The 23503-nt window shown below is 48.6% G+C and overlaps 2 protein-coding genes across 6 annotated transcripts in view; both read left to right on the forward strand.

Moving 5' to 3' along the window:
* LOC111142869 (autophagy related 16 like 1) overlaps positions 1-4048 on the forward strand; it is a 36265-nt gene extending 32217 nt beyond the window's left edge. For all 4 annotated transcript variants that reach the window (XM_022496244.1, XM_022496253.1, XM_022496262.1 and 1 more), the window contains one exon: positions 673-4048. In XM_022496244.1, coding sequence (XP_022351952.1) covers positions 673-766 — 94 coding nt within the window. In that variant the 3' untranslated portion in view covers positions 767-4048. The remainder of the gene's footprint in view (positions 1-672) is intronic.
* A 2289-nt stretch (positions 4049-6337) lies between these two features.
* Positions 6338-23503, forward strand: part of LOC111142883 (S-antigen visual arrestin) — a 34732-nt gene continuing 17566 nt past the window's right edge. For both annotated transcript variants that reach the window (XM_022496280.1, XM_022496282.1), the window contains exons 1-6: positions 6338-6395; positions 8984-9091; positions 14186-14320; positions 18022-18082; positions 20728-20772; positions 22439-22632. In XM_022496280.1, the coding sequence (XP_022351988.1) occupies positions 14246-14320; positions 18022-18082; positions 20728-20772; positions 22439-22632 (375 nt within the window). In that variant the 5' untranslated portion in view covers positions 6338-6395; positions 8984-9091; positions 14186-14245. The remainder of the gene's footprint in view (positions 6396-8983; positions 9092-14185; positions 14321-18021; positions 18083-20727; positions 20773-22438; positions 22633-23503) is intronic.

A 23503-nucleotide genomic window follows, 5' to 3' on the forward strand; every position in this document is an offset into this window, starting at 1 on the left:
GGCGTTGTGGGCTCACTGGCTCCACTGTGAGCGAGGTCACTGAGGGGAGCCTGGGGCCATTCATGCAGTACAGCAAGCAGCAGTGTTTGCTTAGGGATGTGACAGGCTCTCTAGTTAGAGCCCTTCGAGTAGTGGCTGCTGGAGAAAGCTTAGGAAGATCACCTAGCGTCTCCTCTCTGCTTCTCCTTCTCCCTTCAGAGCCCCATTCCCCAGGAAATTGACTGGCTGTAAACCCAGATTTTCACTCTTTCAGTACTCCCCCGGGCTCTTGTTTCTCTTAGCTTTGTTCTCTCCACCCAAGCTCAGCTGCTAGTTTTAATGGAGACAGGGCTTTCCTCCAGAACCATCTCTCCTTGCTCCCAGGGCCAGTGGCCATTGTCCACTCCCCAGTCGGGCCCCCGAGGCTCTTGTCAAAGGGTGAAGTCTACCGCCTTAGGGTAGACTTGGTTCCACCGGACTCCTTTTGTTCTTTTTGTTTCTAACCTGCTTCCTTCAGTACACAGTGTGGGGTTCCTTTGAGTTTCTGTGCTCATTGCCAAGGGCCTGCCTGTGAGCGGCAGCAGTCCTGGTGAGTAAGCCAGGCATTGGAGAGAGCCTTTCTCCCGGAATGCAAGGGGGCCTGGCGTTCACCTCACTAAGATCTCACAGATGTTTTGACCTCTCCCTTTGAAGCTCGTCCATCAATGCGGTAGCATGGTCCCCTTCTGGCTTCCATGTCGTCAGTGTGGACAAAGGAAGCAAAGCTGTGCTGTGGTCAGAGTATTGATGGCACCTTCGAGAGAGAGAGAGAGAGAGAAAGGAGCTGAAGTCGGAGAAGCACCCAGGCTCCTGCGGCGGCTCTGTCCTGGCAGGTGGTGTGTTGGGTGTAGCTTCGATCTCCAGAGACAAGCTGGAGCCGCGTGGTGCGTGGCCTGCCTTTGAACAGGATTTCTGAGGATTTTAGCTGAGGTCTCTAATGGCCTGAAAGGATAACACTGAAAAAATCTGGCCCTGCAGTCACTTAGCAGGGGTTCAGGTTCTTGCCTTGATTCAGGTGGGAAACACTACTGGCTCTGATCTTCCATACCTCATCGGGGGGAGCACGGTCACCTGCCAGCTTCCTTACTGGCCGGCAGGGCCAGGAACACCCCACACGTGCGCATGGGTGTCAGTTCTCCCTCTGTGCATTCTCCCGTCCTTCCAGAGTCGGTTCTGGCCCAATGCATGTCCTGTCCCCTTGGGATGGTTTTCCCGGTGAACTCGCTTGAATCATTGGATTAACAGGAACCCTAAAAGGATTACCCCTGCCCTCAGCCCACAGGGACTGCCCTGATTTCTGAGGAGACGACGGGACTGTGGTTCTCCCTGCTGGTCTCTGTCATTATTACAAGGCTCTTTCTCTGATCTCATCTGATTACTGTTGGAATTTCCTTAGGTCTCCTAAACCATTCTTAGAAAGCAGCTGTTCTTCAAAGCTTCAGGTTACCTTTCTCCCTAACGATGCTATACACTTATTTCTTGGTGAAGAAATAAATCTGTTTGGTTATAAAATACTTTTTGGAAGTAGGAGAGGAAGTGCAGAAACCTCCCTGCAGGGGAAGTGGGCCTGCTGTGGGAGTAGAGTGGCTTCCTGCAGCCATCTGTAGACTCCCAGAAAGTGGGCAGGGCGCACGCCACCTTCTTTCTAGGTGTGCCTCAGTGACAGCAGCTGGTAACAAGAGATTGGAGGCCTCGAATGTATTAGCCTGGAGCCAGCAGTTCCGGGTCACTGCCCCTTTGCCACGCCTATGTGCAATACCCCTCGGTGCTTTAGTGCGAGAAGCCCGTTCCAAGAAGCATGGGAATGTCATCTTTAGGTGTCGGGAGTTCGGATCAAGGCCAGGGAAAATCTGGCCTGTGGCGCCTTTTTTTTTTTTCCTTAAAACATTTATCTTTACCATTTTACCTGTGTATATCATTTTAGTTCCTGAGTGACTGAAACACCAGTACTTTCATCACTTTTTAATTTGCACTTTATTTTTTTCCTTCCACACTTGTTCTCTGGACAGCTGTGGGTAGGAGAGCTGGAGCTGGGTGAGGAGGGGTGCCGTGTCCATCCTCCCTCTCTCCCTGGCCCTCCTCCCCCCGCCCCTTCCAGCTTGCTGCTCCAAGAGCTCAAGGGGAGGTAGAATTCGCAGGCCAGGGCGCATCTTTTATTTATTTATGTTGCCCAACAGAACTTGATTGTAAATAAAAAAGAAATCGGTTATATACTTTTCAAACTCTGTGTCTCTTCATGGTTATTGTGTGCTCCTCTGTCTTTCCGAGAAAAAGCTGTTTCTTTCATCTGTTTTCGTGGTATTTGTTCATTTCTAAATAACAGCTATTTTCCTGGGGTCTCTCCTCATCGTTCATCATTCGAGCCTCCGTTACCACTGCCTGTAAACCAGCATTCCAGTTTCACATCACATGTAAGTCTTAGGATCTCATGAATCTCTGCATCTGTCCCGTGAGCGCCCAGCGCACTCACAAGACCCCTGCCATCAGCTCTGTGCTGCAGCCGGTGAGAGTACCCGGTTTCGCACTGGACACTTTGTCCATAGGATCGATGATGAGCCTTACCGGTCTCCGCTGGTCTCCGGCCTCTTTGCTGAAGGGCCATGAATTATCTCACAGAGGAGTGATTTGTTTGCAGGACCTTGGGTCTCTAGTAAGCACCCTTGTACTGGGACAAATCCTGATCTCCTGGAGCCACCACCCCCACCCCAAAACCTCTGTCCGTTCCCTTATGACAACTGTTTGTGGGGGGGCGGGGAGACAGCCGAACATCCACTTCGCCCAGCACCTGAGGGCAGGATTCTTTTGTGACCTGAAGTCTCAGAGGCAGCCAGCAGTCTCCAAAAAGCCAAAGGAGTCTTTTGTAGTCACTTTCAAGAAGGGTAAGTCATTCTTAAAAGAGGTGTGAAGTAAGCATTGCAGTAACCTCCAACTATCCTGTTTTCTTTGAACTTGGAGGGAAGCTTGGCTGCTCTCCACTTTGAACAAAGAGAGGTTTTGGTTTGAGATCCATCTGTACCGTGAAGCTCTCTTCAGGTCACCTGACTGCCCTGGCTGAGTGTATTTGTGTGGGCTCACACGGGCGGTGGGGGAGGACTTCATCTGTCTCATGGTCCTGACACACACCCCCCAAAATCTGTCCGATCATCTGGGACCCTCCCTGCTGCTGCGGCTTCTGCTGGTGGGGGTAGGAGATGGTCGCAGGAATTTCTCCATTTCCCAGATGAATCTGGGTGATTGGAGCTGGTGTGCTCCCTGGTAAGTGATGGCAGCTTTGACCCAAACACGAACATACCTCAGAAGTTGAGGATTTTAAAAACATTTTTTAAATGAACTTAAGTTCCCTAGGTCATTTCCCAAAATAGTGTGATAAATCAAGATCAGTGCCTTATTCTTAAAGTACATGTCACATACGTACTAGCCTTTGTCCTGTAAGTCCTGCAAAGCCCCTCTGCATCTTTCACATCGTGGCATGCAGGAGAATTTGTGTGGACACTGGGGTAATCTCATCCTGGAGGGGCCAGCCTGGCCCCAAGGGTGGCTTGGTTGGGAAGTTCCAGATCTCTTGAACAGAGCAAGGTGTGCAGAGCTACCTGTGTTTTCGTGTGGCACAGCATGACCCTACTTTGAGAGAACTAGATATTTTGAAAGGTGCACTTGAAACCCCTCACCCATGTGGGCACCAGGAAAGAGTGGTCCTGATGAAATTCCCCTCCGAGACTGCCGGATTGCAGAAACCACAAACATTTCTGGGTTCCTGTGAGGCTTCAGATCGTAATCAGAAGCCTATGGCTCTCAAACCTTGTGATCTGTGAACTGTGTCCCGTGTCACAACTTGGGGGGAGTTTCATAGTTAAGTGAGAAGCTCTTCTAGCATCCTGACCCCTAGTGAGCGCCACGCCTCCAGTCCACACACCCCTCCAGGCCTACAGGGTGAGGCTGCCACCAGATGGCCTGGGGCTGGCCACAGGGTTGCCTTTACTCCACTCCATCTTTTCTCTTGTGCCATATGGAAATGCCCACTCGCTAGAAATCCCAAGTTTTCTTTTTGAAGATTTTATGTATTTATTCAACAGACAGAGACCACAAGTAGGCAGAGAGGCAGGTAGAGAGAGAGAGAGAGGATGAAGCAGGCTCCCTGCTAAGCAGAGAGTCCGATGCGGGGCTCAATCCCAGGACCCGGGGATCATGACCTGAGCCAAAGGCAGAGGCTTTAAACCACTGAGCCACCCAGGCGCCCAATCCCAAGTTTTCAAGCCAGTAATAAACTTGGGGAATCTTTTTTTTTTTTTTTTTTAAGATTTTTATTTATCTATTTGACACACAGAGATCACAAGTAGGCAGAGCAGCAGGCAGAGAGGAAGGGGGAAACAGGTTCCCCGCTGAGCAGAGAGCCCGACGTGGGGCTCGATCCCAGGACCCCGAGATCATGATCTGAGCCGAAGGCAGAGGCTTAACCCACTGAGCCACCCAGGCACCCCAAACTTGGGGAATCTTGAGGAAGGTGAAATATACCCATTTGTATAGATTCTGGAAGAAAATCAAAGAAAAGTGGTACAGTCCAGTAAAATTACTTTTTAATCTGCTTCACCTCCACATAATTTGATTTTCGTACCTCAGGGATCTCTGGCTTCATAGCACAGCCCTACTGGTTTCCATCTATGCCTCCCAACCCTTCCCTGCCTTCATTCCAGATGCTTCCATCCTCTGTGTGCTCCAGCCATTATGTGCTCCTCAAACACTCCCACTCTCCTTTGTGAGTTTTCCCCTGGGCTACACAGCCCTCGTTTAACCCTGACTGACTGACAGGCTCAGTGAGCTCACCCACATTCAGTGGCCCCAGAATCTGAGGAGGCAGAGCAAACACTTGTGTGTAAGGAGCCCTGGTGCATCTACTGTCAGAGTGTTTCACAGCAAACCTGAAGCTTGTCATTTTCTCTGAATCACACATCCCAAACTACTAAGGACACTGTGCCATAGTTATACCTCATAGGATTTGGTAAGAACTAGGTGTCATCAACTGTTCAGTCCAGATTCAAATATTCCCAGTTGTTTCAACAGTGGGTGTTCTACTATGGGCTTGTTTGGATCAGGATTTAACATAACAAACTACCTTAAAATGTAATTGTAATGGCTTAAAACAGTCATTATTTCTCACAAACCTGTGAGTGGGCTGGGCTGGCCCAGTTGGGGATGAATGGTAGAGGGTGCCCTCACATCTGGCAGGCAGCTAGGAAAGCAAGAATGATGCAGCAAGATTGCACCCATCAATGTGCGAACACTTGTCATTCTGCCCGTGTTGCCTTGTCCCATCTCACTGGCCAGAGCAGATGGCACGAGCACCCTTGCCTGAGTGTGGGGTGCCACCCAGCAGCATCGGGACAGACAGGAATGAATTGGAGCTGTTATGGCAGTTGTCCACAATAAGGGCTCCGTTCTGTTCTCCTTTTGGGTCTTTTTTATTCTAAAGCAGTATCTGTTGCTGACTTTTTTTTATGCCCCACGCTGGATCTGGTTGACTTTCCCCATAGAAGTGGTATGTGTGTCCCAGATGGGAACAGTAGCCATGTGCCAGGCTTCTGTAGCTCTGCCCCGACCCTAGACATGGAGAGGAGGGCAGGTGAATCGGGCTCTGGGCTTTGTGTTCCCAGCGCAATAGCCTTAGGAGATGGCTGGCAGTTAAGCTTGTGAGCCAGGCCGGGCAGCATGCAGGCTGCGCGCACTCTGGTTTCTGGTTAGGAAGCCCTCAGTGCTGCTGCTCCCTAGAGTACATGCCCAGATGGTTCTAAGAACCTGTACGTCAATTCTCAGGAACCCCGCTGCCCCGCTGTGGTGCTCAGCATCATGCACGCTGAGTCAAGTTCGTATTTAGTAGGACCGAATCAGCGAAAACCTAACCAGACAGCCCTAGAAGGGTGGGTCGTTAACCAGCCAATGGGACGAATGACGAGGAGGGAGGGAGAGTAGTTAAAAACCTAAGAATAAACCACAGAGGAAGCAGAAGTGTTGCGTAGATACTGTTCTGTGCGTGCATGTGTAGGTTTCAGGTCACAGTGTAAAAGTCTATTTCTTTTTTACTGGTTTTAAATGTATTGAAATTCACATAAAAGTAACCATTTTAAAGTATATTCACAGTGTTCCACCGCCACGCCTGTCTGGTTCCAGCAAAAAAAGGGACATTTCTGAACCTGGATCAGTGTCCATTTTTTCCGGACTTTTTTGATCTACACCAAGCAGCTGATCTACCTGAAGACAAGCATGGGCACTTGTCTTAGCTCGGGCTGCTATCACGAAACACCACAAACCGGGCAGCTCTGACAACAGATACTTCTTCCTTCCGCCTCTGGAGGCTGGTAGCCTGAGGTCAAGGCACCCACCAGGTAGGTTCCCTCCGGAGGCCTTAGCTCAGAGGTCGGAGGTCAGAGGTCGCTGCTGCCACCCTGTGCTCACCGGACTTTGGAGTGCACTTGCATCGTGGAGAGTGGGTGTCTCTTACAGGGACACTAATCCTATCAGATCAATGCCCCGCCCTGTGACCTCATCCAACCCTGTTCACCTCCCAGCACCTTGTCACCCTGGGGATTTAGGGCTTCCACTTGTAGATTTGCGGAGGGGCGGTGCATGTGCACAAACATTCATTTCCTCTGAAAGGCCTCCCCCTAAGTGTGCTCAGCTTTAGGAGTGAGCAGCTCAGTTGGTGCTCGGCCACGAAATCTTGTATCGAAGCAGCTTCATGGCCCCTGGAAGCCCCCTAGTGCTGGGACCCATGTGGCATGATGAGGATGAAAAAGAACAGAGGCACACATGGAGGCGCATGTCAGCCTTGTAGGAGAGGACGAGGGGAACTGCTGGGCAGAATCCTCCACCCCCCACTCTGCACACGACTCTCCTTTTAAGGGACTCATCTGCACACTTGATGCATCTCCCCAGCCCTGAGAGAGGGCAGCTCACCAGCTCCCCTTCTATAGAGGAAGAAGAGGAAATAGCTGTGAGGCCAGGTACTTCCCCAAGGTCGCGGGGGACCCATCAATGGGTCACAGAACCTTGGACTCCAGCCTGGGGCGGTTTATATAGCATGGAAACCTGGAGCACCAAGTGCCATTCTCAGCACAATGCCTCAAGACGGACATTCAAAATCTTACTAGGGGTGGGACCCCAGCATGGGTGAGGCGGTGGCAATGCCCATGAGAAATGAGCACCTGGGTCCTAATCACAGATGAGTCACCCGTGGAAGAGATTAGATTAACTTGCAGCAAAGGAGGGAAGTAGGAGGGAAGCTGAGCCCTTCCTAACAAAGAATTTTCTTATGTGTCACACTGTTTCAAAAAAAGGTGGTAATGATTTCCCCATCCCCGGAAGCATTCAACAACTTCTTATTGTGCATGTTGTGGAGAGAGCCAAGCAAGGGATGGCGTGTGGACTACATTCTTTTTATTATTTATTTATTTATTAAGTAGGCTCCATGCTGGGCATGAGCCTCAGTGCTGCAGGGCTTGAACTCACAACCCTGAGTTCAAGACCTGGGCTGAGATCAAGAGTCAGATGCTTGGGGGCGCCTGGGTGGCTCAGTGGGTTAAAGCCTCTGCCTTTGGCTTGGGTCATGATTCCAGGGTCCTGGGATCAAGCCCCATTTCGGGCTCTCTGCTCAGCAGGGAACCTGCTTTCCTCTCTCTGCCTGCCTCTCTGCCTACTTGTGATCTCTGTCAAATAAATAAATAAAGCTTTAAAAAAAAAAAAAAGAGTCAGATGCTTAACTGACTGAGCCACCCAGGATCCCTTGGATGATATTCTTTTTTAAAGCATCTGCCCAACTTGAGAACCCCCAGGATCCCATTTATGATTTCAGATACTGTAAACCAGCCCAACCAACAACCACCCTCTACTCCTTAGGCCAGCTGCCCAAGAGGTCCATGTTGGAATTAAGGTGACTTTTAAAAGTTCTGATTCCCTGGCATTCTGTAAATAGAGTTGCCCCAGTCTTTTCCGGGGCTCTCTGCTTCAGGGAAACCAAGGCGATGAGGACTCAAGATTTTCATTTTGTAGTTGATGTTTAGCAGGGTGTACCGGTTTTCTTCGTGCATGTGCCCTAATAAAGCCCTAAGACGATAACCTGCCCCTGAAGCCCATAAGCCTCTTAAGCTGAACATCTCCACCCCGCCAGCCCCGAGAGCTGGCTGGCACTGCGTCTGCTACCTGGAGGGGAAGCGTGGGGCTTGGAGCTTCATCTCACTGGACACCGACTTGAGAGAAGCAAGTGTTGCTGTCACCAGTGGTTCCCAGACTTTGCATTCATAGAGCTGTCAATTTCCAAAATAACTCTAGGGAAAGGCTGACAACTTTTTATTTTGGCCAAGTAAGGATTTTTTTCTAAACTGTCATCTACTCTCATCTTTATCTTATAAAAGAAAGGACATTTTGTCCTCACGCTCAGTGGCTGCATCCTGAAATATTTATGAGTAAAGTGTCATGATGTCTGCAACTTACTTTCAGACGCTTCAAAAGGAAAAAACAATAGGTGAGCACATGCACTGAAGTGTTCATTGTCAAATCTCACAGGACTATGTGGGTGTTTATTGTGTTATTCCAACTTTTCTCTATATTCTGAACTTCACAATAGATTACGGAGAATGCAAAACTCATGGGAGGGGCAGATAAGGGGTGGCTTGAAATTGGGGGGTTGATGGAGGAAATGACCGAAATAGGGGCCCAAGGAACTTTTGGGGGGGATGGAAATGTTCTGCCTTAACCATAGACCTAGTAAAACTCATCAAACTGTACTTTAAAATGGGCAACTTCACATGTATGTAAAGTGTACCTCAATAACGAAAGAAAGGACATTTTAATATCCAAAAATTGAGGACTTTATAGCCTTAGAAAAAAGGAGGACAGTCCTTTACAGTGAAGACATTTGGCTCCATGACAAAGCTTACAACAGTGCCCTTGTTTTTCTCATTTTTCTGCCAAACAGAAATAAATTCATCACAGACCAGAGGCTGGGAATGACTACCAGAGACTACATTTCCAAAAAGAATGAGGTCCAGTATCCAGCCCAACCCCACGTGCCGGGAACTGGCGGGTCAGTGACTGAAATCCACCAGTCTGCACCCTCCCAGCGACCTGGTTTTAACAAAACTATGTGAGAATGGGTGTCCCAAGAGCAGCCACAGCTGCAAGTGGGTCCCAGATGCTGCAGCTCCTCTGATGGGGACACGGAAAGAAACACCCTGGTCATTTGTTTTCCTCTTGTTGGCGTATTTTTAAGGGGAAAAGCAGATATTCTTCTAAATTTATAACAATGTTATCTTTTAACCTTTCTGCTTTAGGAGAAGTAAATGATTTTTGGAGAAAAATTTTAAATCACAGACAAGGAAAAAAAAAAAGTGAAACCTGACATACCCACCATACAGAGACCAGTTAGCTCCTTAGTATGTATCCTTGCAGATTATGCATATAATGCGTGTGTGTGTATGTGTGTGTGTGTGTGTGTGTGTATACACACAGAGTGTATGTGTTTGCAGTGTGTATGTGTGTGTGTGTGTATACACACACAGTATATGCGTTTGCAGGGTATGGTCATATTGCACATGCCATCCTATGACTGTTGTTTGGTCACAATCTCTACCTTCTTATTCCAGATATTTCTGTCTTACATGTCACCTAGACCATATACAGATTTTCCTGATGGACTCAAATGTCCTGTAGATCCTATTTTTCAAATTGGAGGTCCAGTCTGGGATCACACATTACATCTGGATGTTGAGTACCTTGAGTGTCTTTTAATCAAATACCTCCCTTTTCTGTGACATTGGCTTATGAAAGATACCAGCTACTTCTCCATTCATCGGGTAGCTCTCTTGTGGTGTCTTCTAGCTTGTTCCTCTATTCCCTGCATTTCTCATAAACTGGAAGTGATGTTGAAATGCTTAATGGATTCCCATTCACTATTGTGGCTGCTAAGATTGACCGTGGACCTTGCCTGGTCCCCTGTTGTGCAGGCCAGGCTTGCACCTCGTGGTGAGCCCAGGATCCATTTGCCATCACTTTGGTGCTAATAGGGACAGCCATTCCTCTCCACCAACTCTTCACCTGATGGTTTTGACCCCAATGAAGAATCTTTTTTGGAGTCGATCATTTTATCAATATTTTAAAATGGGTATTTGCTATCATTCAGCAATGATAAGACGAACAGATCAGGAAACAATGGCCACTGAAAAGGTAATTTGTTACCGTTCTTGAAAGGAGTGGGCAGCCTGTGCCACACAGGGCCATGTGGGGGAAGCACCAGGTTTGGTCAGGAGGCAGAGGTATGGAGGAGGAAAACATGGACAAGAGTTTCCTTATAGTTTCCATGGGGAAGAACTGGTGAGGCAAGATAAGTGGGTTTAGGATTGGAAAGTTTGAATAACTTCATCAGGCTCTGTGATGACGGGCTCTCTCCAGTTGGCTGAATCCTGGTCTGGGGATGATTAGGGTAAGGCAGTAGTGGCTCTGCCTGAGAGCCTGTCCCATGAGGAACCAACACCACTGCAGTGGTGTCTGTGGTCCCGATTGGTTAGTTTGCATATGAAAGGTAGCTGTTTGCAGTCTTTGGGGAAGGAGTAGCCCTGAGAGGGGCATTCTCCAGAGTCTGCCCCTCCCAGCCCAGAGCCCAGGATGTCACAACATCGGAAAGGCAGAAAATAGGGGGCACCTGGCTGACTCAGTCAGAAGACCATGTGACTCTTGATCTCGGGGTTGTGAGTTTGAGCCCTACATTGGGCCTGGAGATTACGTAAATAAATAAACAAACAAACTTAAAAAAAATAGAGGAAATCAGAAGTCATGATTAATCCACTCAGAGTTTATCAGAGTGTTTTTCTACTTTCATCATTCCTTTTGCATTTAGTAGCTGGCATTTCTCCGTTTTAAAAAAAAGTTTTCTCCCTTAGAAATTAAAAATACTGTTTCTCAATTTTAGCTATTGCCAGCTATCACACTGTTGTAGTCCAGTGACTCATCCATGTGCTTCAAGTATAATGAGATCCCTCTTCTAGATGCTGGAGATGGGACAGGTACATAAAGTCAGGGTTCTCTGCACTCCCGGATCTTATGTGCTAGTGATAATGGGGTGAAGGACAGACAGGAAACAAGATACACAGGTTCTTCTGCATGCGAGACTGTGATGAGGGCAATGGAGAAAAATAATGCAGAGGAGGCCACAAGTTTTGGCGCATGATAGACCGCACAATAGGGCCCAGGTGAATGGGGTCACACTGAAGTAAAGACCCAGTGGAATTCAGGAAGCAAACCAAGTGGCTCTCTGTGGGAAGAATGGTCCAGAAGGGGAAACAGTTAAGTGCAAAGGCCTTGAGGCTGGTTTGAAGAAAAGCAAAGAGGAAGATGGCCTGGAGCAAAATGGGTGAGTAGTGAGAACTAAGGTCAGGGGTACCTGGGTGGCTCAGTCCGCTAAGCTCAGGTCTTGATCTCACGGTTGTGGGTTCAAGCCCTGCATTTTTTTTTAAAGGGACAAAGGTGCCTGGGTGTCTCAGTTGGTTAAGCCACTGGCTTTGGCTCGGGTCATGATCCCAGGGTTCTGGGATCGAGCCCCGCATCGGGCTCCCTGCTCAGCGGGGAGCCTGCTCCTCCCTCTCCCTCTGCTGCTCTACCTGCTTGTGCTCTCTCACTCTCTCTGTCAAATAAATAAAATCTTAAAAAAAAAAAAAGAAAGAAAGAAAAGAAAGAGGGTTAGAGGTAACAAGGGATCAAATCTTGGAGGGCCTCACAGGCATTGTCTAGGCAGGAGGAAGCCACTGGAAGTTTCCACACATGCTAGCATTTCAAATGTTAGAACAAGCTTTCTGCTTAGACTTGCTTCATTCTCAGACACCATGTCAAGTTCAATGTGTGAATGTGTTAATGGCCACAATGTCCCATCTGTTTATTCCCTGAATGTTCTTGGAAGCAGCTGTTGAATGCAATGGTGAGGGAAACAACGGGACGGGCCCCTGTCCTCCTGGAGCCTAGAGTCAAGTAAGGGAAGAGAGACCATGAAATAATTTCTCACACAGTTGTCAAAGGCGACTGTGCCTCCAACCCAGCCTGGGAGGGAGGTTGGGAAAGGCTCCCCTGAGGATGGGACTCCTCTCTTCCAGCATCTGAAGCATGAAAGGAGTCAACAACTTGGAGAGAGGAGAGGATTGTTCTAGGCAAAAAGAACAGTATGGGGGAGCAGGGGGAGTGCGGTGCAGGACAATGTGGAAAGCAGGTGCCCGTGTCTTCTCTCAGAGCAGACACTAGGTGGAGAGGACAGATCAGGGCTTGGAAGGGCCTTCTTCCACGTGCAGAAGGGCCTGGCAGCTGAAGATGGATAGAGTCCGACAGCAGGCGACATTATGGTCCAGGAAAGCAAAGGGGGTGCTGTGAACGCAGGAGAAGGCTCTAGGGATGGGATGATGTGGTCAGATTCCAGAGACACTGGGGAGGCAGGGTGTAGGGAGGGGGTAGATCTGACAAGATTCGTCTCCATAATCAATAGGGCGTGGGGTGGAGGAGAGGAACCTCCAGTTCTGATGTGTTTTTGGAGTAGTGTTGTTGGGGTCCGGAGCCGATGGCCAGGAAAGAATTCTTGAGACGCTTTTGGTGCCAAAAGATGATTTTATTAAAGCACGGGGACAGGACCCATGGGCAGGACCCATGCTGGCCTGGGATTGTGAGGAACAACTGATTATACACTTTGGGGTTGGGGGAAGTAAAGACAAAGGGAACTTCTGAAAGGATTTTCAGATGCTGAAGAAGACTTACAGGATACAGGAGGCCTGGCTATTGTTAAGCGAAGGTGGTTTTTCTCTCCAGCAAGGCATTAACATTAAGACGGGAGCTTCCTGGAGGACCGTTCTACTCTGCCCACCTCAAGTATTTGTCAGTGGGCTGCAGGTTATAAGGACGGTTAATTTTATCTACATTTCCTCTGGTCTTTGTTTCCCACATGGGTTTGGCATCGGAGGGTTCATCTCGGAGCTTGACATTTCCCCTTGACCTTTTCGTTTCTATCCCCACCCCCAAGGTTGCATTAGCAGCCTGCTGAGTTTAATCAAGTCTGTTGAGCACTTGAAAATCCCCTGTCCTGGTGATACTGGGAGTGAAGGGATAATCAGTCTATTTCCAGAACCCAAAGAGGGTTAGGATAGAAAGTAGCTTTTCTTTAGCTCTCGTCCCTCCCACCACGCCTTCCCCACTGGAGCTCCTACATCTGTGAGCATCTCTGGAAGGAGACTAGAGGCCTTTGCTTAATGCTTAGAACTGCTGAAACCACCAGTTCACCCATCTCAACACTAATCCCATTTCCACTCTGCTCCTTAAATGGGATTTGGCTTCTGGACATTGAGACGTGGGTGTGGGCCCCCTCTCCAGGTTCCCTACAAATTCCCCCACGCACGTCAAGCCAGGGGCCTCGGCAGGGTCATCTGGTTACATAGAGCAGGGGCCGGCCGCTCTCCCCAGAGGGACAGAGCCCCTCTCCTCGCCTCCTGGGCCCTTCTGGCTGGCTGAACAAGGTACATGGCGGCCCCTGATCCAAAGCTTCTCAGACCTCCAGGGCAGGCACAGGGAGAGCAAGGGGCAGGACCACGGGTGTTTTCCTGTGGTCAGTCTGTCTCACTTTCACCTTTTCTGTGTGGTTACACAGACTTTGCTTGTTAATGAGACTCTGGGTGCGCTGAGGTCCAGACAGCTAAGGAGGCCTTTCCACTGTGTGTCACGCTGGGGAGCGGTGGGAGAACAGGACAGGACTCCTGGGGATTTAACACATTTTCAAATGATATTTGCTAAGTGGTTATGTTGCGGTTTTCGGGAACCTCTCCTATTCTAATTACCATGGGACATGGTCGTGATAGAATTTTGATTCCAACCTGGCGAAGTGTGCCGATACCAAAGGCTAGTCAGGAAGGCAAACCTTCTAGTTGAGGTTTACTAAGAAATGTTTGAGGTTTATGGAGAAAAATAAAACACATGTTTGGAAAAAAGCACCCCCTACCCCCATGTCATACACACAAGACAAAAGCCTTATTTCATCAAACAACAATACTTAAGCAGATATAAGGAAATGTCTCCCGGGCGTGCAGCATCTCATGAGCAGGTTTTGTACCCAGAATGTTCTTGACTGCACTCACAGCATTGTTTTACCTCTCCACAGGCCGCAGACACCAGACGCACACCCCGAGGTGGAAGAAGCCAGCTGCCGACGACAGGGACCATGGCAGCCAATGCAAAGGGCAGCAAGTCTGAGCCAAACCACGTGATTTTCAAGAAAGTCTCCCGGGACAAGTCGGTAAGTGGTACAGAAGTGAGTGGTGTGATGGGGGAGAAAAAATAATATATATATTTTTAAAGGATCTTTCTTGAGAATAGACCCAGGGCACCTGGCTGAGCATGCAGCTCCCGATCTCATGAGTTCAAGCCCCATGTTGGGTGTAGAGATTGCTTAAAAAAGAAAGAAAGAAAGAAAGAAAGAAATAGACACAATCAATACCAGAATCCTGAGAGGTTGAGGGAAGCTCCATGTCTGTGTTCTGTCTCTATTTTGCAATGAATGATCAATGAGACATAATTGAATGAATGAATTGAACATGTAGAACTTCTTTTCAGTCTCCTAAAGAACCTAACTCTGAGACCCTTAATTTTCTCCTTGTCTCTCAGCCCCCACCCCCTTACTTCCAATTTTACTTCTTTTCCTAGCTGCCCTTGAACAAATGACTTGACATTTCAAACACTGTTTTGTTGATAGTAACTCATCTGGTCTTTTGTCATCCCATTGCCTGCCAGGGGAAAGCCCCAGTGCTGGACCAAGGCAGCTCTGTCTTCTGTGTGCCTACCCCAGCCACCATGCCCTCAGTCCTCTCTTGGCTCGGGGTCACTGGGTAAGGGAACATGGTACCCATATCCGGGCAGCTTGTGTGCTTGGCAGAGATGACGCCACTGTTGACCCTATCGGGGCACAGTAGACAGCCTAGAATTGCTCTATTTTCTGTGCTTTATAAACCTGAACTTTGGATTTTTCCTTTTGGGTTTCTTAAATGTTAAGCCAAAGGCCCAGAGGAAACTCTCTGATTCTCATAGCGCAACACAAGAGAAACAGGTTTGCACCAGGCATTCTCCGCCCTTTCTGTTCCCAGCTGAGGAACTCCGCTTTGGGGTGATGATTTGAGGACCCCCTCAACCATTCCCCAAACTCTCTCCCAACTTTGCATCTTCTCAACACACTTTGTCTTGACTTCTGGCAGAAGAGAGAAACCACTCCTGCCGGGCCCTGTCATTTTCCCACTTTTCTTCCCCCCTCATATCTATACACAACCTTTGAACCAAGAAATTTAGAACTGTTGTATATGGGGGGGGAAAATCCTTCTGTTAATGTCTCACATATTAGGACTATTCCAATTGCAACCTCTGTATGGCTCTAGGCATGGTGCACCAGGAGCCCTGGGCCCATTTCTCGGTGATTCTCTCCACTCTGCCCTCTTCTGTGATCTTCATCCTCCAGCTGGTGGCAAGATGGCTGCCTGGCTCCAGGCATCTCACCCTCACTTCCTTCCCAAAGAAGGAAGAGGCTCTTGCTTCCCGGTATCTCTTCTTCAGAGTGGGAAAATATTTTCCCAACAGCCCTCCAGCAGACTTCCCTCATATCTCATTGGTCAAAAATGGGTCTCATGCCCACCCTAAACCAGTCCTGAGCCAAAGGAATTGGATGATCATAATTGGATCAGACCCCTCAAGAACCATCCTCCGGGGCTGGCCTCACCCCATGGGGGATGGTAAAACCGTCAACATAATTGGCAACTTGTATCCAGGAAGAAGGGTGCTTGGTTTGCTGGTTGAACAAGCAGCCGGTGGGCTGCAGTCCCACATTGTTCAGCCCCATTTCTCTTCTTGCTCCTGCCCCTTGCCTTCCCTCCCCTTCCAATTGCTGCAGAAGACATGCCTTTGCTCCCAGCTGAGGTTCATGCTATTTACACCTGGGTCTCAGGGCCCATCTCCTCCCTAGCATCCTCCATCATCAGCCTCTCCCTCCCTCCCTCCCAGTTCTTTGCCTGAGCATACAAACAAGTACGGACCTCATGCATCTTAAAGACAGCAACCAACAAACTCCCCTTGACCCTATTGCCTTTCCAGTTCCTCTTCCTCCTCAGCTAAAGCTTGAAAAAGAAGAAAACACACTCTCTCCACCTACCTTCAGTCTTCTCTACTCCCAACCACAGTCAAATGCCTAACTGGCTTTCTCTTTGTCCATTCATTCTCCACTTTGCTGCCGTCATCTCCTCCCTAAAATGGGGCTAATTCCTATCTCACAGAGTGGTTGTGGGGATTCAGTGAAATAACCTAGTAGGTGCTGAGCTTGGCACCTGGGACATGATAAATACTCTGTTGTTTAGCTGCAGGCCTTTCATGCTGCTCAAAATGCTTCAACATTGGGGGTGCCTGAGGGGCTCAGTCGGTTAAGCACCTGCCTTCGGCTGAGGTCATGATCCTGGGGTCCTGGGATCGAGCCTTTTGTTGGGCTCCCAGCTCAGCTGGGAGCCTGCTTCTTCCTCTCCCTCTGCCCCTCCCCTGCGCTCTCTCTCTCTCACAAATAAGTAAAATCTTTAAAAAATGCTTTACTATTTTCCTAGAGTCTTTAAGGTTGGGCCTGTAAGACCCTTTCCGGCACCAGCCTGCATTCCCATTTGGTGGCCATTGGTTCCAGAGGCATTCTGGGCTTTGTATACACTGATTTTTTGGTTTTGTCCAGAAAACATCCTCATACCATCAAACACCTACCTCCTGCCCAGCCACCTGCGTAGGTAGTCCTTGGGGTGATTCAACATCAGTCCTACAAAGTGAAGGTATAGAGATTCACTCCAGGATGTCTGATACAAGGGGGTGGAAATAGGAGATGATTGAATGCCAACAGAAATGATTCTGGGAGTTCACGGACATAAGAATACGAATTTAAGAGGCTTAGGGAAGAAGGGGGCTAGGCAGAGTGCACAGACTCACTCATTGGTGCCTTTAGCAAATGTGGATTAGAATCCTGTTGTGCACCAGGTACTGTGGTAGAAACTTGATGGCTGAACGATGAAAGAATTCCCACAATCAAGGCACTCACAGTCCTGTGGCTTAGAGCGGTGAGTGATGGTGAATGCAACCCATGCTCTTCCACAAAGGGGTTTGGCAGAGACCTTCACTGCAAAGGACACACAGCAGACAGGAAGAGGACTGAAACAGCGGTCTTTGCCCCCAACCCCCCCGCCCCTTCTGCTCAGAGCATGGGTTCAGGTGTACCTGTCCAGCAGCTCACCTGGTAGGATTTCAGGGACTCTGGAGCTCCTGCCTCTATGCTCAGTTCAGATACACTTCTAATGAGGAGGGGAAACCTTTCATTCACAGCCAGAAATAAGAGGTTTAAACATTGGGATGAGCCTCATTTGCATAAGTATAACTTTCCACTGAAGTATTACTAGTGAATTCAACAAGGTCACCTGGTTAATGTCAGACCTGAGCTTGGTGGGAAAAGGTGGGAGAACAGGAACCATTCAAAGGGGTGGGAAGACTTCCTTGGAGCAAATTTATGGGACCAAGGAGAGAGTCCGACTTGCCTGCAATCCATAGTCTGCCCACAGCCAAGCAGGGAGAGAGGAGGGAATGGGCAAGTGGCAGAGCCAGGCAGGAAGTCTTCTCAAGACTAATCAAGATGTGGAGTGCCTGCTGGCTCAGTCGTTAATCAGGTCATGATCCCAGGGTCCTGGGATCGAGCCCTGCAATGGGCTTCTACCTCTCCCACTCCCCCTGCTTGTGTTCCTTCTCTTGCTGTGTCTCTCTCTCTGTCAAATAAATAAATAAAATCTTAAAAAAAAAAAAAAAAGAGTAATCAAAATGTGTCAGTTGTTGCCAGGTTTGGGGATTTTGGGGGGGTTTTTTTTTGGTTGTTGCTGATTTTGAACATGAATGTGCTAGTGTTCTTTGGCCACTTAGAATCTGCATCTGTTCTTCCTACAGGTGACCATCTACCTGGGGAAGAGAGACTATATAGACCATATTGATCAAGTAGAACCTGTGGGTAAGTTGAGTTTGGAGTAAGATTTAAATTTTAATGCTGGTTTTCCTTAAAGCCTTCAGACAACAGCTCCTTTTGTATTTTTTCAAATGGGCTTTGCTAATAATCTGATCAAAGAAATGCAAATTAAAACGTCAGCGAGGTAGCCACTGGCTGATTGGAAACAATTTCCAGGCGTGGGGGAGACAAAGGACTCCTTTCTAGAATATGCAAAGAAACTCAGCAATAAGAAAGTAAAATCCACTTAGAAAATGCACCAAGGGGCGCCTGGGTGGCTCAGTGCGTTAAAGCCTCTGCCTTCGGCTAGGGTCAGGATCCCAGGGTCCTGGGATAGAGCCCTACATCGGGGCTCTCTGCTCAGCAGGGAGCCTGCTTCCTCCTCTCTCTGCCTGCCTCTGCCTACTTGTGATCTCTGTTAAATAAATTAAAAAAAAAAAAATTTTTTTAATGAAAGAAAATGCACCAAAAACCCGAAAAGCAGTTCATTGAAGAAGATATATGGAAGATATATGGATGGCAAAGAAGCCCATGGAAAAATGGTCAACATCATTGGCCATTAGGGAAATGCAAATTAAACCACTATGGACTGGAATTTCATTATATCCCTGTCAGAATGGCTAAAATGGGGGCGCCTGGGTGGCTCAGTGGGTTAAGCCTCTGCCTTCCGCTCGGGTCATGGTCCCAGGGTCCTGGGATCGAGCCCCGCAACGGGCTCTCTACTCGGCAGGGAGCCTGCTTCCCTTCCTCCTTCTCTCTGCCTACTTGTGATCTCTGTCTGTCAAATAAATAAATAAAGTCTTTAAAAAAACAAAACAAAACAAAACAAAACCAAACAAAACCAAAAAAAGAATGGCTAAAATGAAAAATAGTGACAACACCAAAAGGTGGTGAGTATGTTGAGAAACCGGATCACTCATACATTGCTGGCAGGAATGTAAAAGGGAACACGTACTTTGGAAGAGTTTGGCAGTTCCTTTAAAAATCAAACACACACGTCCCATCTGACCCAGCAGTTGCATTCCTGGGCACTCATCCAGAGCTGTGAAAACTCACATCTACACAAAATCCTGTGTGCGATCGTTTATGATAGCTTTATTTGTGATCACTCCAAACTGGAAGGAACCCAAACGTCTCTCAATAGGTGAATCAGTTGAAACGGGCAGTGGCACAACCATACCATGAAATCCTACTCGGAAATAAAAAAGAACGAGCCACTGATAACACATAACAGCGTATGGCTCTCAAGATCCTGCATCATGCCGAGTGGGAAGAGCCGATCTCAAAAGGCCACAATGCTGTACGATTTCACTTAGATGATAATCTAGGGATGATGAGATAATGGCAATGGTAAAGTGATCAGTAGTTGCTGGGAGGGGGCGTGGAGGAGGCAGTGCTGAAGCTGGGTGGTTTGGGGAGGGCATGAACAGAGAGAGAGAGAGCTCTCTGGTGAGGGAGCCGTCAACCGCCACGTGAGATAAAATGACTTGGACCTGCACATACAGTGTACCCCGTATCAGCTAGCTTCCTAGTTTCAATATGGTACTACAGTTATCTAAGATGTAACCACTGGGAGAAACTGAATGAAAGATGCACAGGACTTCTCTGTACTATCTTTGCAACTTCCTGCGAATCTGTAATGATTTCAACTACAATAGCTATCTTAATAAAGAGAGAGTGTAGGGGCGCCTGGGTGGCTCAGTGGGTTAAGCCTCTGCTTTCGGCTCAGGTCATGATCTCGGGGTCCTGGGATGGAGCCCCGTGTAGAGCTCTCTGCTCAGCGGGGAACTGCTTCCCCCTCTCTCTGCCTGCCTCTCTGCCTACTTGTGATCTCTCTCTCTGTCAAATAAATAAATAAAATCTTAAAAAAGAAAAAAAAGAGAGAGTGTAAAAAACCTGGCATTTCTAGGCACTTGAGGGTGAGAATGTCCTTCGGCAGAGTACTTTCTGGAAGGTCATCTGGTAGTATGTCATCAAAAGCCAAATCCAGTTCTACTGTCGATGGATAAAAAAATGTATCTATAAGGCTCTTCATCACCCTGTTCATGATAATGAGGGAAACTGGAAATAAATGCCCTAACTAGAAGGGGTTAATTAAGTAACTTATGGTATGTCCATTCAGTGGAGCCATGTGTGGCCGTTAAAATGATGAGTATGTATTATGTGTGTCTTTGTGTAAGAAGAGGTGTTTGCAATTTATAGTTGTATGAGAAAAGCAGTTAACTGAACTGTACGTATATTGGGGTCTCATTTTTTTAGTAAAACTCCTTATCAGTGCATATACATCTAGTAAAAAAATTCCACACCAGTATCTTGACAATGGGGGATCTCTGAGTGGATATTTCACTTTGTTTTATTCTTTTGCTTACCTTCCCTTTCTAATTTTCCTATAATGAACATGGATTACTTGTGCAATTAAAAACTACAGAGAGGGGCACCTGGGTGGCTCAGTCGGTTAAGGATCTTGACTCTCGATCTCAGCTCAGGTCTTGATCTTGGGGGGTCGGAGTTTCAGCCCTGCTTCCGGCTCCACGCTGGGCGTGGAACCGCCTTAAAAACAAAACAAAACAAAAACCATAGATAAATATATAAAGAAGTCCTCTGGTTTCTTTCATCTTCTCTGCCCTCATTGCTCTCTCCCTTTGGTTTAGATGGTGTCGTGTTGGTGGATCCCGAGCTTGTGAAGGGAAAGAAAGGTGAGCCGGGTTTCTTGTCCTCCCAGGGGCAGGTCTGGTCGGGACTCTGGGGAAGAGGAGCCGGGAAGCAGCTGGTGCCCTCTCTCTCGCACATCCATCACCGCCAGGTGCTGTTACCCACACTCCCTCATTAAAATCTTCAGAACACTGTCCTGTTCACATTGGAGCTCATTGTCTCCATTTCTCAGATGAAAGTTAAGACCCAAGGGAGACACTTGTCCTGGGCAGCAGGGTAAGTAAATAGTGGCTGGAGCGTGGAAGGCAGGTCCGTGGCCTCCACCAACTGTGCATGTGCCTTGGCCAGCAGCAAAACTCAGGAGGGCCCATTGGTGGGTTTATCCCCAAAGGGGGAAATTGAGCCTGCTGGACGTTTCTTTTCTTTTTTAATGGTTACTCTGGTGGTTCTGAGGTAAAGTATCACAGTATCCTTGCAGATATCTGGCAGCTGTGATGTGTGGGGCAAGGAGTTTGGTACTAATAATAGTTGTAGAAACTAAATTAGGGCAGACCTGAGTTATCCTTAGGATAATGTCACTGACTCCATTCCATTCTAACTATACCTTTTGAGTGGTTGCTACTGGCAATCACTAGGAATTTTTCCCACCTCTGGATGTGTCCATAGAGGTCCCACCCATGGATGTGGCAGCTGTGAAGGGGCATGGCAGAAATGGGGCTGAAAATCACCTCTTCTACTCTCTCCGACTTCCTCCTGGGCATCCTGCTTCTCTTGGGCACGTGGAGGAGCCTGGTCTCACCCCTGAAAGCCCACACCCTTGGTCAGAGAACGGCAGCTGCTCTGAGGGAAAGCAGGGTACAGTGAGGGAGGCATAAAGCCAGGTCATCTCTAGGTACCTTCCTCTCACAAACATTGGTTGAGGGATAGGCAAATGATCAGTGGCTCTTCTGAGCTTTTGGTGAAGACACAGACAAAATCTACGAGGGAGGACTTCCAAGGACTTCTGATATGCTTTCTGTTCAAGAAGAATGCACGTTGTGCGCTTTGATTTACCCCATTACAGACTGTTGTAAATAGTCCACACCCCAAACCTGTGGTTTCCTATAATCCTTGCGGTCTGCTGCAGTCATGGATTATGTCTGTTTAATCAAACTGAACTTTCAGAGGTGTTGACTTAGAGAATGCTTGATAAGTTTCTGAGCAAGATGAAAGAAGTGTTTCTGGGATCTGGGGGCTTCTCTCCTCCTGGTCCATGAACCCCTGTCCTGAAGCTCTGGCCGACCCCTCTCTGGCACGGGTCTGTCTTGCTCCCTAGCGCTCTTTTCCTCTGTTTACCACCTTCACTCTCTGTTACAGCCTCCTGAGGTCCCCAAGCTGGTGGGTAGAGAGATGGGGGTGGTAGGATGGAGGACACAGGGGAGTCTGTAGGCAAAATATGTGGTTCATGGAAGGTGCCTCCCCGTCCTCTGACTCACATATGCCTTTAGAGTAACCAGCACAAGCCCCAGCGAAGGTGCTGGATCTCCAGAAGTGTGCGGGCATCTGGGTGGCTGGGTGGTGTGGTTCTCAAAACCGTACCCTCCAGAGGCTCCAGGTGGGCAGGCACTGGGGAGGGGCAGGCAGTGTCCAGGGTTGCCCTGTGCTCACCCGGCCAGGAGGGGGGCGCCATGCTGATGGGACAAGCCCACCTTCCTCTCGTCTCCCTTCCAGTGTATGTGTCTCTGACCTGCGCCTTCCGCTACGGCCAGGAGGACATTGATGTGATCGGCCTGAGCTTCCGCAGGGACCTGTACTTCTCTCAGGCCCAGGTGTTCCCGCCCGTGGAGGCTACCCCTGCCCCCACAAAACTGCAGGAGAGCCTGATGAAGAAGCTGGGAGGCAACACATACCCCTTCCTGCTCAAGGTGGGTGACTCCTCTCCCCCTCCAGGTCCCTGCCCTGGTTCCTTCGCCCACAGCACCTTGCAGCATGACCAGGAGGGAAGGAGAGGGGATGGAGCAATGACTTCACATTTGTGGGCCTTCAAATTGCCTCCTTGGAGGAAATTCTAGATCGCACGGGCTGTGATTGTCTTTTTTTAAGCCCTTGAAAATAGCCTCTCAGCCTCTGAAGACACCAGTTCAACCTACAGTTTAAATATTTCCCTTCATCCGACCACCTAATTATATGGGTGGTTATTCCTTCACTTGCTTGGCTATAAAAAGAAAGAAGTGGCCCTCAGTTGGCCTGGAGGAGCTCGAAACACGAAAGAGCTCCCTGCCGGACGGACGGGAGAGCGTACTCAAGTCAGAAGTCGTCCTTCGCCTTGACTGCTGGGCCTTGGGTCCCTAGATAAATAGCCCCATTTCTCGCGGGGGGAGTCCTGGCGACCTGCAGTGCCTCTGAAAGGCTTGGGCTTGAACTCGGGAAAGCTGCCACTACCTCTTTTACTAGCATGTTCATGTGTCTTAAGTTTATACATTTCTCCAAAGTTCTACGGCTCAGTTTTCAAAGGGAAGGAAATTCTGACACACGCGGCAACACGAATGAACCCCGACGACATTAGACTGAGTGACAGAAGCCAGACACACAAGGACACACAAGTGTCTGATGCCAATTACATGGGAAACCTGGAGCAGTGAGAGTCATAGACACGGAGTGTAGAGTAGTGTGTGGGGTTAGCATTGACCGGGGTTGGAGCTTCAGTGCATGAAGGTGAAAACCTCCTGGGAGTGGATGCTGGGAATATTGCAGGACAACGTGGATGGACATCATACCACTAAACGGTGTGCTGAA

Source organism: Enhydra lutris, unplaced genomic scaffold (genome assembly GCF_002288905.1).
Source record: "Enhydra lutris kenyoni isolate GAN:26980312 unplaced genomic scaffold, ASM228890v2 scaffoldscaffold1, whole genome shotgun sequence".
Classification (NCBI taxonomy): Eukaryota; Metazoa; Chordata; class Mammalia; order Carnivora; family Mustelidae; genus Enhydra; species Enhydra lutris.